Raw genomic sequence first — 13218 nt, forward strand, 5'->3', positions numbered from 1 at the left:
TAGCTTTAGCCTAAATCTCGCCTTTGGAAGTCAGATACAAAAACTTCAACTTATTTCAAAGTAAAACCATTGTGATGTGAGGTAGTGTCAGGAGTGAAGATGATGATGATGATGGTCCCACCTGAACTTCAGATTGTTTTTTTCTACAGCTGGTCCCTTTGATGAAGTCGGACCTTTTGGAAGTTCGGCTGCAACAAACAGAAACAACATTAGACAGAAACACATTATTATTCCAAGACTTAACTAGAGTTAATACTTTTTTCCAATAAAGATAGTTTAATAAAAACACTACGGTGACCCTCAGGTCCAAAACATAACATCTTTCTCTTACTCTAAATGTTCCGTCTAACACTGAGGCTGTAAAAATATCATGAAACTAAATCCCTGTCACTCCGTAAACCTTCAGCAATGACTGCATTTTATATCTAATTCTTATTTCTTATAGTTTGCGTTTTTCCTGCTCTGTTTGGATTTATATTTGCAGTATTTGGTTCGACCTTTATGTGTTAGCCGAGCTCTCTTCAGTGACTTACAGGGAGGAAGACCTGGAGGTGATGAAGTGTCCATCTTCTACTCTTCCACTGACAGAAGAACAGCGCTCACGTTTGTACAGATAGTCCAAGCTGACCACCAACGTCTGGTTCTTCTGGATGCTGCGCAGCCTGTTGGAGCTCAGCTTGGACAAGTCGGAGGCCACAACCAGAGAGCACTGTGGGAAATGTAGGCAAATATATGACACTGTATGCCCATATCTGGAATATTAATTCAATCTGGTAGATTATGAAGTCCTCACTAAGTCTTGTATGTCATAAATTCAGAACAGTTCGTCTCAGCATGCCAAGTTGCAGAGTTCGTATTAAATGATAAACTCTGTTCAAATGCAAATTTTCCTCCATATGTTTGCAAAAATACTATGAAAAAAAGTCAAGTTAAGTGTAAAGATCTTAGTTACTCAATGTAAAGCTAAAATATACTGATAACTATTATAAGTAGAACTAACATATACTAAGGGTAAAGTTATTATCTACAAAATGTAAATCTAATAACTGCTAAATATAACAATAACTCATACCAAGAATAAAGCTAAAACCCATCACTCAAAATATTGCCATCCTAAAAAGCTATAATTTACCGTATTTAAAGCTAATAAAATTTTGTAACATTGCTAATGAACCAGATTATACAACATTTACAGCACCGGCAATAACTGGAGTCTGAAAAGCAGCAGCTTAAGTTGCTTAAATATCTGATAGCTTTAGTGGCTTATAGCTTGAGTTTGTTATCTTGACTTTAAATGGCTATAAAAACCATAAAGGTTTTGAAAGGCTAAAAGCTTTAAAAGCTCCAAAAGCCTTAAAAGCTTTTAGAGCTTAACAGTCAAACTTAAAGCTGATGTTCTGTAATTAATTCAGAATTATAGACCTATAACCTGTGCTATAAATGTTGTATTATCTGGTTCATTAACAGTTAAAGACTGTCATTGAAAGTTTACCAAACGTTCAGGTAAAAATGCATCCGCTCATCTATTTGTTGATTGTGGAAGAAATGCTCCCTCTGCTCTTCGTCGCCACTGATTTGAGCTTCTTCTTCTGTTCGAAAGGCAGGTTTTTGAGCTCCAGAAGCACAGAGCAGCTGTCAAACACGCCCATTCTGCCTGGAGAAGAAAAAACCTTCAGTTACGCAACTGATATTAGCTAAAGATCCAAAAGATAAAAGGAATGTTCCATGTTTGCTGTATTAAAAGAAAGACTTCTAGTTTTCAGTTTATTTTAGGCTCAATTTAGCAAATTTATTTTCAGTAATAAGAACACACTTTCTTTCAAAGCACGAAACTTATCCAACTTGATTTGGATGCAGAAAAGTAATTTTTTTTCAGTAAAACTCTGGATAAACATGGTTCTACTTATTGTAAATCATTGGTTGAAAAAATGACAGAAATCTACCTCTTTAGAGTTAAACTAAATATTTAGCATGTATGCAAACCTCAGATAAAATCTAATATTTTCAAAACTAAAATCTGATTAATTTTTCCAGTTGAAACCTGAACTTCTTCTGTAAAACACCTGAATCTGTGAACAACTGTGAGAAATCCCCCCAAAAAACACATTTTCTTGGTTATTTTTGCTTTATTTCCTTGGGTTGAATTATTCACCTGATTTAACACTATAGCCGAGAAACCCGCCCTTTCTGGAGAAATTTGTGCTTCAGCTATTTGGACCGGAGCCAAGTGACACAACTGGCAACTTCCGGTTGGAGAGACTTTCAAAGTCCTGACAGAAAAGAGATCTTAAAAGACAATCTAAAGCTTCATTGAATAAATAAATACGAGAAACGTGCAAAAAAGTAAGGGGTAAAAAAGTAGCTTTTAACGTTCAAGAATAGCACGATGTTTGTTTGTTTGTTTGTTTGTTTTTACCATGTCACGTGGCGTAGTGTGATTTGAACTTCTTCTTTTCATTAAAAATGTTTTTGTGCTCCAGGGTTATGCTTTGTGCTCAAGCATAACCTGTTTGAGCAGTTGTCAAACAGGTTATGCTGCCTGTAGAGCAGAGGTTCCCAAACTGTGGGGCGCGCCCCCTAAGGCGGGCGCCGTGCCATTGCAGGGGGGCGTGGGAAGCAGTCTGAATGAAAAACAAAAAACAAAAGACAAAATACAAGTTCGCTGTATGCGCTGGGTTTGTACCTTAGAATGGCCAACTCTGTTATTCCTCTGTCAATTTGATACAGTAGGGGCTTCCGCACTTCCCATATCTGTGTCCTCTGTCACTTTTATCAGGTTACGACATGTTAATCCGTTGTTAACATGTCGTAACCTGTTTTTCCGAGCCACCTTTAAACGTAACATGAGCGCTACAACCTATGGCTACGACGCTCGCGCTGGGTTTCCACCTGTGCGGCAGTGAAGACCTGCTGCTGCTGTGCAGAGCTACAGGTGTGTTAGGATCACGGCAGCAAACCAGCAAAACACGAATAACTTTTCACAGTTTTTCCCCAAACTAACCGACTGAGTTGAGTAAAGCTGTTGGATGCAGGTAATGTTAGCTAAAAGATGACTAGCTAATATCAATACAGCACCTTAAGCTTGTTAACAAGTAGCTTGGAGGCTACTGGTGTTGTTGTCTATGTTCAGCTACAATTCATTTTGGATCCCCTCCTTGTTCGTCTGGAGCCGGGCTGAGTATAACAGGGACTCTCTAAGAATCCACCCCCCCTTCGCTCACACACATGTTCAACCAGACAGCTATTTGTAAGCCATGGGGGTGCCCACAAATAGTTTGGAAACCACTGGGGGGGCAGGAGAAAAAGTTTGGGAACCACTACGGTGGAGAGTAAAACAACAGTAGTTACGGAATGGATGTATAAATATAAAGGAACGTTGGACATTTGCTGTATTATAAGAGAAGCATCTAGTTTTCAGTTTGTTTTAGGCTCGTTTTCTTCTGGGCTTGATTGAGCAAATTTATTTTCAGTAATAACAGAATCTGAGTGCAGAAAAGTAATCTTTTCAGTAAAACTTGGGAAAAATGTCGGCCTACTTATTGCAAGATATTGGTTATAAACAAACATTTTCCATTGAAGGAAAATTATTAGCCGCATTACAAATAAAAAGTCTCCATCTCATCAAGCACCTGTGATGCATGAGCAAATTTTCTATCGTTTTTGAATTGCAGTTGAGTGCCACACATAATCTGTGTGAAGGGCCACCAAAGGCCCCCGGGCCACATTTGAACAGATGTGGTTTGCCTCTGTTCAAATGCTCTTGAAAACCATCCTTACAAAAAAATGTAATATGAAAAGTCATCATAAATGGACAAGTCAAAATATACTGAAGGGATGATGAAAACTACCAAGTCAAATCCTGTTTGTTACCTTTTACTACCTTTAAATGGCCTTTAAGTTAATTTAACTTACTACCTCTACAGCCTTTTACTACTCTGTGTGAACTCTTGAGTATCCTTAATGTCTCCCACAGGGTTTAAAACACACACACATGTTGGCATTGGTGGTGTGTACAAGTCTTCTTGGATTTGGCACTAACCACAGGTGAAGGTGCTGTGATTGGTGGTGATGTTCAGGTGGAGAGTTTCCCTTCATCGTCTCTTCTCCAGTGCTGAAGGTGGTGATGTTTCTGCTTATTGTCACATTCATTCCTAATCTGACTGGATCACTGGCCTTTAACGAAAGACTCACACGATCTTGAATGCATTTTATGTACTACAGACCAACTGAGTACCCGTCTCCGCTCCAACATTTCTGCTAGCTTAGCATAACTTCAGTACTAAGGAAAAGGTCACCGGGACTTCGCTAACAATACACACAGCTTTGCACCATAACATAACTGTGAAACATTTTCGATATACCTCGAGATTCAAATCAAATGAAAATGTTAATACCTTTTCTTCGGAACAACTCTTAAAGTTAACTTAACCAAAAATTGCCAGCTCTCAACCGTCCACTTTTTTCCCCCCTCAACTGTCAACAGTCCACAGCGCGAAATATAACCGTCGAGACTTTTGAAATAACATGGGATTAAAAGGAAACAAAAAATACCTGTCTCAGCTTTATCCCCTTTATTTTATAAAGCATTTCTTTAAATCTGGAAAATGCTAAAGCTCAGAGAATTAGTCTTTGAGGGGAGTCATTTACCTAGTTTGACGCAAGAGCTGACAAATCATAGGCTGGCATCTTTAATTACCAACGTATCCGTGCACCAACAACCCTGTCATTCATAAACACATTGCACTAATCTTATTTTAGATCTAGATACATTACACATTGAACAAAAACAGACACTGATATCCAGGAATTAAATAATTTGAAACACAACAGGAAAACGAAGACAGGAAGTTGATTAAAATGCATTCAAAACAGATAATTTGTATAAGTTCCTTCATCGAAAATGTCAAAGTTTCAATGAGAGAATCACAAGATGAGATGATTGAAACAAATACATGGACAGAACTTTAGCTTTGTTCATTTAATTTTCTGTTATGCCATTCAAAAGAATTAGATTTAAAAAAACATTTTCAGATTCCTTTAATCAGTCGAATAAAATGATTACAGACTCAATCAACACATGTATAAAAGCAAACCACCTCTAGAATTCTTGGGATGATTTATTGCTGACATAATAACTGAGTAAAGAGCCTCAGAAATTTTATTTTAACACGTAACTGTCATAGATGGTGAAAAATACTGTTGCTTTAGATTAACTGATACTGAAAATAGGTGCAGATTATTTTTGCTGTTTGTATTTCTAATGCCTGCTACTATTTCCAGGTGAAAGCTGGTTTTATATATAAAGGAATGTATAAAAGCAAGTTTAAACAGTTTGTAAAAACAAAGGCCCCTTAAACTGCTGCAAAACAAAAAAAATGAAGAAAAGAAAAATCATATTTTAGTTCTAAGCCATCTTCAGATGAAAGTAATATCTGAAAGCAAGTTCAAAAATTAGCTAATTTCTCCCAAAAAATTAGTTTTATAATACAAGAATTAAACTCCAAATAGATTAAAACACATTTTAATCTATTCTTGTTAGTTTCTAAGATAAAAGCAAACCACCAAGGTTTGGCTTTCTGAATCTGTTAGGAAGGAAGACGTTTAGATTGAGGAATCAATTATGTTCTCCAGTTTGTGATTGACAACGGCTTCGTTTCTAATTCTATAAATCCATCTGTGAGTGTAGTTTTACTAATTTTGTATCGTTTAAGTGGATGAAACATGAATCTTTCTCTTCCTTCCTCTCATGTTTTAATATTTTTTCATGTAATTTTGATCTTGACCTCTTTGCACAAAAACACAAACTGAAGCAGATAAAAAGCAAAACAAAATACAAACTGATATACAACTTTCAGAAAGTGTTGCATCATTTCCTCAGTGGACGGCCAGCGGCGCTGCGGTCTTCTGCAGCTCCAGGCTGATGAGCGGTGAGAACGGGGGGAAGCGTTCGAAGCCCAGCAGCTGGCGGGTGGAAGACTCCCAGCTCCAGCCGAGCTCCAGCCGGCTGCAGGCGCACGGATACTCCCGGTCGGCCCAGCGCACCCAGTCCACTGCCTTCTTCACCTGCTGCCAGCGCTCAGACCTGCAGGGGAAAACATTCAGAAACACTCACCTGGAAGCAAACACTCACAAAAATTTATAAAAAAAAATATATATATACATAATTTATTAAACAAAGTTTAGTACATAAGGACTGATTATGTTTTCTTAAATTACTTTGTCTACAGACTTAGCAGGAATTCCTTGGAGATATGTTTTAGAGAATGTAGAGGAAAAATTCTGCTTTATATGTAATAAAGTGAAGGTGTAATAAACTCGTGCTTTTATCTAGACTTTATCCAGGCTTCACTTTGTGTTCCTGCGATTGATAGAAATTTAAATATTGCTCGTCTATTTTTGTACTTATTTTGTCTTGTGTTTTTTTTTAGCATTATGTTTTTTTCTGTTTTAACGTTTGTGCAGAAAGGTTAAAAATGACCACAAAATAAATATAAGATTTGATATATAAATCAATAAGAATGTATATTGTGATGTATACATATGCTAAGCTAAGAGCACTGCACTGCTGGGACGGTTCAGATTAGTCATTTAAAAATCCCTTTTATGACCGACTGAACTAAATTTCCATGTGAGAGTTCATGTCTGTGTGGCCGGGTTCTCCTCATGTGTCTGTGTGTTCTGTTGCGGTTCTGACCTGGACCCGGTCGGCTCCATCAGGTGAAACAGACTCTGCAGCAGTTTTCCTTCCTCCAGCTTCTCCTCCCTCATCAGCTGCAGAACCAGCAGAGTCGCCACCAGCCTCTGGATGCCTGCGTTGACCTTTGCACCTTTAACGTAAACATGTTGTTCAGTTTCAACACTGGAGTAAACCAAACCTAGACGACTGTCTGAGATTTAAAACCACCAGGTTTATTTTAATATTTTTCTAGGAGATAAATAGTAAAAAAGAATCAGATCAGTGAATGTCTTAACATTAACAGCTCTTCCACAGAGCGTAACGTGAACGCTCACCCAGAGAATGAATGCCTTTGTTCTTCAGGAACACGTTAGCAAACACATCCACGTTGACATTGATCAGTTTTCCCAGCTCAACAGTTAACTCCCAGTATCCGTCCTGCAGCACACAGAAGATTGATACAAGTTACAACTCAGGTTGAAACAGATTTTTTTTTCAATAAAACCAGCAAAAACTTAATAAATTATCTCTGTGTCCAGGACTTCTAGAGAGAAAAGTGCTGTGACAAAAGCAGGACATATCTTATTAACATACATAATAAACAATCTTATACCCAGTACTGAGCCTTATGGGGCACCACAGGTAACAGTGAAGCATATTATGTATGTATCAATTCATACAAATTGCCGTCTGTTATCAAGATAACTTTATGTGGCAACATTTTATGATTTATTGTATCCAATGCCTTTTTTAGGTCAATAAATATCCCACTGCAGACCTTATAGCATGTTTTATGTTTGCTTGGAACATTTGAGGAAACTTGTATTCTTTAAAATAACAAAGACCTCTGTAACAACATTGTTTGGACAGATGAGACCAGAGGCGGATGGTGGTAGACTAAACAGCACATCGGCACCTCTTAGCAACAACCATCCGACTCCAAAATAGAGTTAGATACGAGTCCATCTGTCCAGTGTTGTGTTCAAGACCACCTAACCCGAGACCAAGACAAGACCAAGACCAGAGTGTATCGAGACCGAGACAAGACCAAGACTTTTAGGGTCCGAGACCAAGTCAAGACCAAGACCGAGGAAAGTCGAGACCGAGTCAAGACCAAGACCAGCGGTCCACGCTACATGATACAATAAAATGTAAAATATGATCGAAATTGCTTCTCAAAATAATCTGAAAGATCCATATTCCCATAAAAAACACCTAGATATTAAATACTTAATACATTTTACCAATATTAAATATTCCATTTCTGTGCTAAAATGTGTGATGGTCTCGTGCCATCCCTAAAAACATAACACCCTGGGCATTTGCCCATATTGCTCATGTAAGAAACCACCACTCTCTGCACCATTAAACATAGCAATTGAGGCAATGCCCTGACGGTAAATAACGCTCAACTACCAACACTGACCAAGGAGCAACAAGCAAGAAGTAACCAAACAGAAGGCGCTCATCGTGACTGTTTTCACTCTCTATCCCAGTACATGAAGCCAGGTAGTCTGACACCATGGCAGACATTACAGCTGCCACTTTGAACAAAAACAATCAAAGAGTGCATGCCCTTTCTTTCTTGTGTTTTAGTTATTTGTTAATTTAAATATCAACGTACATAATTAAATAAAATAATGATGCAGTGCACACAGAGCATTACAAGAACAAAGAACGGGTGTTCTGTCAGGTCAGATCGTCATATGCTTAGCACAAACTCACGGTGTTCTGTCGGATCAGCATACGTTGTCAGATAGTCGTACGTTTAGCTCAGACATGCATACGCTGTCATTACCATATGATTTTATTTAATCAGCAACATAGAATCATGACGTAGATCATTATTAACAGTTATTAACAGTTGTATGGCATCCAGCTGCAGCCAGACCTGCTTTAAATACACTTTGAAACCATGACAACGCATGTATATCTATCTAGTTATCATATTATGTCATATTATAAACAATTTAATGACTTATTTTCGTCATAACTTGTTGCTGACAGTGGAGTTGTCAGCAACTGACAACTCCACTGACGGTCGAACTTCTTAAGGCGCATGCGTTGGCATGGTACTCACTGCATGTATGCTAGCAACATAGAATCATGACGTAGATCGTCATACACTTTGTTATTAACAGTTTTATGGCGTCCTGATTTAGCGGTTAAGTGAGTTTTACACGGGCGTGTGTTGTAGCTTACTTCAGCTGCAGCCAGACCTGCTTTAAATACACTTTGAAACCATGACAACACATGTATATCTATATAGTTATCATTGAAAACAATTTAATGACTTATTTTCGTCATAACTTGTTGCATGTGGTGAACTGACAACTCCTCTGACGGTCGGACTTCTTAATGCGCATGCGCAGGCATGGTACTCACTGCATGTATGCTATTCTGACAGTGTATGGTAATCTGATAGAACAACGGCTCTCAGTGAGTGACACTCCAGTCCTATCTAATAAATAAAGAGCCGTGGAGAAGAATCGACTGTTTCTGAATGTCACATCACTATATTGCAGACTTTTGGACATAGCGTTGTCCTATATATGCGACAAGACAGTCAACATCTCCGCACAATAACTCAGACAGTGAGTGACTTTTTTTCATTACAATACTTATGTGTCTCTGCAGCTAGCTTTGCTAACATCACGTTAACGGAGCTTACCTTCTTTGAGCTACTTTTCTAAGTGACGAAAATAGTTAGACGTTGTCCCCATCGTCTGTGAAAGCGAAGCGCTGCTGAGTTAGCTGTGGCCATCAGATTTCTTACTATTTATGCAGCGCTATTATATTACTGACGATTAGACAAACATTTTCTGCCGCTGAGAGAAAACCACTGCGCATGTCCTGGAGCGCCGCGTGCGAGTGAAAGGTGGGGAGGGGGAGGAGGGAGGAGGGAGTAGCGCCGCGCGCGAGTGAAAGGTGGGGAGGGGAGCAGGAGGGGGGAGTAACAGAAACATGTAGTTGCTTGGATTTTAATCGGTGCATTTGCATCAGCTGAAAACAAAGATGTTAACAAATAAACTGGACAGTATGCTGTACGTTTAGTGATATTTTCACAGTTGCGGTCTCGACTGGTCTTGAAATAAAATGCCGAGTCACCAGCGCCCGAGACCGAGACAAGACCGAGACCAAATGCGGTCGAGTCCGAGACGAGACCGAGACCATCAGAAAACGGTCTTAAGACCGGACTCGAGACCAAGACCGATCTCGAGTACCACAACACTGCATCTGTCCAACAGCTAAATCTTAGTTCAAACAGCAGCAAATTGCAACACTTGTTACATTTTCATATGGTGCAGTTTGCTTTCGCACTGAACTATCAAACTATTGAAACTAATCGAAAAACCTGTTTGCCTCATCGTCTGTGGTGGGGCTGCACCAAGAACCGCTGAAGGAAACGACACAAAAACATCTAAAAAGAAGCTGACTGCATGCTCCTTCTTCAGAAAATGTAAATAAAAATGGAGTCAGATTTTAGCGGTTGTAGGATTTCTCTCCTGTCATCGGTAAAATCCACGAGCCATTTCCCTCACTGGTTCGCACCAGTTTGATTATTCACACTTACACAAACAAACAGGACTTTGTAGACAAACAAACCAGAGTTGAGCAGACGCTTTTATTACTTCATAAAATAAAATATAGATGAGATCTTCTTAATGATTCGTGATATAAGTTTTTTCTCTGAGCTTTGGACCGATTTAAACAGCGGAGCAAAACATCTTACCGCCTGCTGCAGTTGGAAGATCTTAATCCACTTCAGCTGCAGGTCCAGTTTTTTTGGGCGTGGACCTCTGGACCAACATCACACAACACAAAAGACTCAATTCCAGGTAATAAGATGGAAAATATCAACTCAGTGCTGATAAAGATAGAATAGTTTGTGTGTTCAAGAACTCACTCAAATTGACGATGTAGCTTTTTCTGACGAAGCAGAGAACCCACTGACTTTGAACTACAGATTTCCCTGTCATAAATACAAGGAGGAGGTAGTGGAGCTTCACTGGCCCTTGGAGGAGGAGGAGGAGGAGGAGCTTCACTGGCCCTTGGAGGTGGAGGAGCCCCTATGCGCTTTGGACAAGGAGGAGCTCCAAAGGCCATTGAAGGTGGAGGAGGAGCTCCTCTGGCCCCTGGAAATGGAGGAGGAGGTAGTGGAGCTTCACTGGCCCATGGAGGAGGAGGAAGAGGAGCTCCAAAGGCCATTGGAGGAAGAGGAGCTCCACTGGCCCATGGAGGAAGAGGAGCAGGAGCTCCACTGGCCCCTGGAGGAGGACGAGGAGGAGGAGGAGCTCCAAAGGCCATTGGACGAGGAGGAGCTCCACTGGCCCATGGAGGAAGAGGAGCAGGAGCTCCACTGGCCCCTGGAGGAGGACGAGGAGGAGGAGGAGCTCCAAAGGCCATTGGACGAGGAGGAGCTCCACTGGCCCCTGGAGGAGGAGGAGGAGGAGGAAGAGGAGCTCCACTAGCTACTTGAAGGGGAAGTAGTGAAGCTTCACTAAATCTTTGAAGAGCTGGTGGTGGAGCTACTCCTTGGTCCAGTTTGATGGACATTTTAGGGAGAGGTTTTAGAGATTTAAGTGGGGTCCTCAATGGAGGTTCATAAGACCTCCATTGAGGTGTTGGATCAGATTCTGGAACCTCAGACAAGACTGTCCGTCCTGCATTCTCTTGAAAGGCTGAGAGTTCTTCTTCTTGGTTTAAAAGACATTCAGATGCAAAATGCCTCAAAGGAGCTTCGCCTGCAGAATCACGTGTGGCTTCCTGCGGTACAGCTCTACGTAACAGCTTGTGAAGAATGGGGCCTTTACTTGGAGATCCAGATAATGGGAGAGTTTGCCCATTTGTTCGACTTAAACCAGCATTAGAGCTTGTTTTGGACCTAGTGGTGTTAACTAACAGTGAATGTAACGCAGCTGGTTCCAAAGAAGAAACTGCTGATAGAGAGTGACACATATATGTTTCTTTGCCAAAACCGCCCGTAGACTGAGCAAGTTTCTGAGGTCTAAACCAGGATGATCCCTGGGGTTCATAACCAGACAGCGATTGTGCTGGAGGTGCAAAACCAGTATGCGTGGCTGCATAAACAGGAGGTAGGGCTGCAGAACCAGCAGGTAGGGGTGCAGAACCAGCAGGTGGGGGTGCAGAACCACCAAATGAGGCTCCAAGATCACCAAATGAGGCTAAATACTCAGCAGCAGGTGAGGGTCCAAAATCAGCAGGTGAGGGGGCAGAACCAGCAGACTGTCCTTGCGGTTGTGGTGTGCCAGACCAAAGGCCATATTCTGTCCTGAAGGACGCGGGAGTAAGAGACATCTGCAGCAGAGAAATTCAGACACAAGAACAACTATAAAGACTTAAAACAGCTCTGATTGTTGGATGGTGTTTCTTCAGTTTAAGCTAAATATTTATGTGAACCATAAACAGAAGCTAGAAAACTGCGCAGGACACTGTCCACTGCCTGGATGGACAATTTAATTCATTACTTGGTGCTTATTTTGCTTAAAGGCAACCTTTTATGCTCTCTTGAACAGATTAAGATAGGACTATGGGTGATACAAAGCAAGTTAATTTCATTTTTTTGCACAAAATCATTTTTGTATTATTAGATTTTAGTCTGGTGAGTTCTGTCCGTTTTGAGCTCCTTTCAGAATGAGCTGTTTTAGGGAGTCTTGTCACTAAATCCATATAAGGTGCTGTTGCCCACGACCCCAACTCAACATTTACACTCACCCGTAAAATGGCTGCAAATTATTATACAACCACACATCTTTGAAAAGCAGAATTAAACATCTTGCACAAGTAACAAGAAAGCAGCAAATGGTTTCTGGATGGTAAGTAAACAATAGAACACTTGTTTTTTTCAGCAGCCATTGTACAGTGCATACAGTGGTAAAACCAGCTGACCAAACGTGCTGCTGGGGTTGCTAGGTAACAGCGCAGTTCCCGTCGATTATGACACAGCAATTGATTTTTGAAACGGCTCATTTTCCAAACACCAAAAACAGAGCTGAGTGTTGTTTAAAGCACCTGTGCTGTTTCTTAAAATCAGCTGAGACCCAAACAGAAGTATAAAAAAATTTATTTTGCATAATAGGTCTCCTTTAATGCTCACTTATTCATTGATAAAAAAAATAAAAAAAGATTTTACAATGTATGAATACGTTCTATGTTCTACACACATCACAATTGTTTCCCAGCATTTAAACACATTTAAAAAGGTACGAACCCTGTTTTCATTCATGAAGTCTGATGTAGTCGGGTCATTAGGAACAGAACCAACACGACTGAGTGCTTCAGTGACAGGCGACGGTGTTATGACAGTAATCCCACATCTGTGATCCTATAATTGACATATAATGGAGAAAAATACAAACACATCAACAAACTAAACAGGGCAGCAATATTTCTGTTTTCTGTTGCTCACACTATTGAGTTTAGCCTAGAGAATCCTTAAATCTGAAGGCATTAAATTGTTCAGACCTCTCAATGTTTATTTTCTCTATAACAGGTTTTCACTTAAGCTACCTTGATAAAAG

General features: G+C 40.1%; 2 protein-coding genes across 2 annotated transcripts in view; both read right to left on the reverse strand.

The window, feature by feature from the left end:
- Positions 1–1618, reverse strand: part of LOC106916111 (protein mono-ADP-ribosyltransferase PARP4-like) — a 38604-nt gene extending 36986 nt beyond the window's left edge. The window contains exons 1-3 of the mRNA XM_088008423.1: positions 1493–1618; positions 534–709; positions 122–188 (exon numbers count right to left, since the gene is read on the reverse strand). Coding sequence (XP_087864549.1) covers positions 122–188; positions 534–567 — 101 coding nt within the window. The 5' untranslated portion in view covers positions 568–709; positions 1493–1618. The remainder of the gene's footprint in view (positions 1–121; positions 189–533; positions 710–1492) is intronic.
- Positions 1619–4963: 3345 nt separating this feature from the next.
- Positions 4964–13218, reverse strand: part of LOC106916106 (protein mono-ADP-ribosyltransferase PARP4-like) — a 46991-nt gene continuing 38736 nt past the window's right edge. Inside the window, exons 55-60 of the mRNA XM_088003038.1 lie at positions 12909–13022; positions 10584–11995; positions 10410–10476; positions 7012–7114; positions 6695–6827; positions 4964–6082 (exon numbers count right to left, since the gene is read on the reverse strand). Coding sequence (XP_087859164.1) covers positions 5875–6082; positions 6695–6827; positions 7012–7114; positions 10410–10476; positions 10584–11995; positions 12909–13022 — 2037 coding nt within the window. The 3' untranslated portion in view covers positions 4964–5874. The remainder of the gene's footprint in view (positions 6083–6694; positions 6828–7011; positions 7115–10409; positions 10477–10583; positions 11996–12908; positions 13023–13218) is intronic.

The sequence above is a fragment of the Poecilia mexicana genome, unplaced genomic scaffold (genome assembly GCF_051168715.1).
Source record: "Poecilia mexicana isolate PSO_F unplaced genomic scaffold, ASM5116871v1 scaffold_2, whole genome shotgun sequence".
NCBI lineage: Eukaryota > Metazoa > Chordata > Actinopteri > Cyprinodontiformes > Poeciliidae > Poecilia > Poecilia mexicana.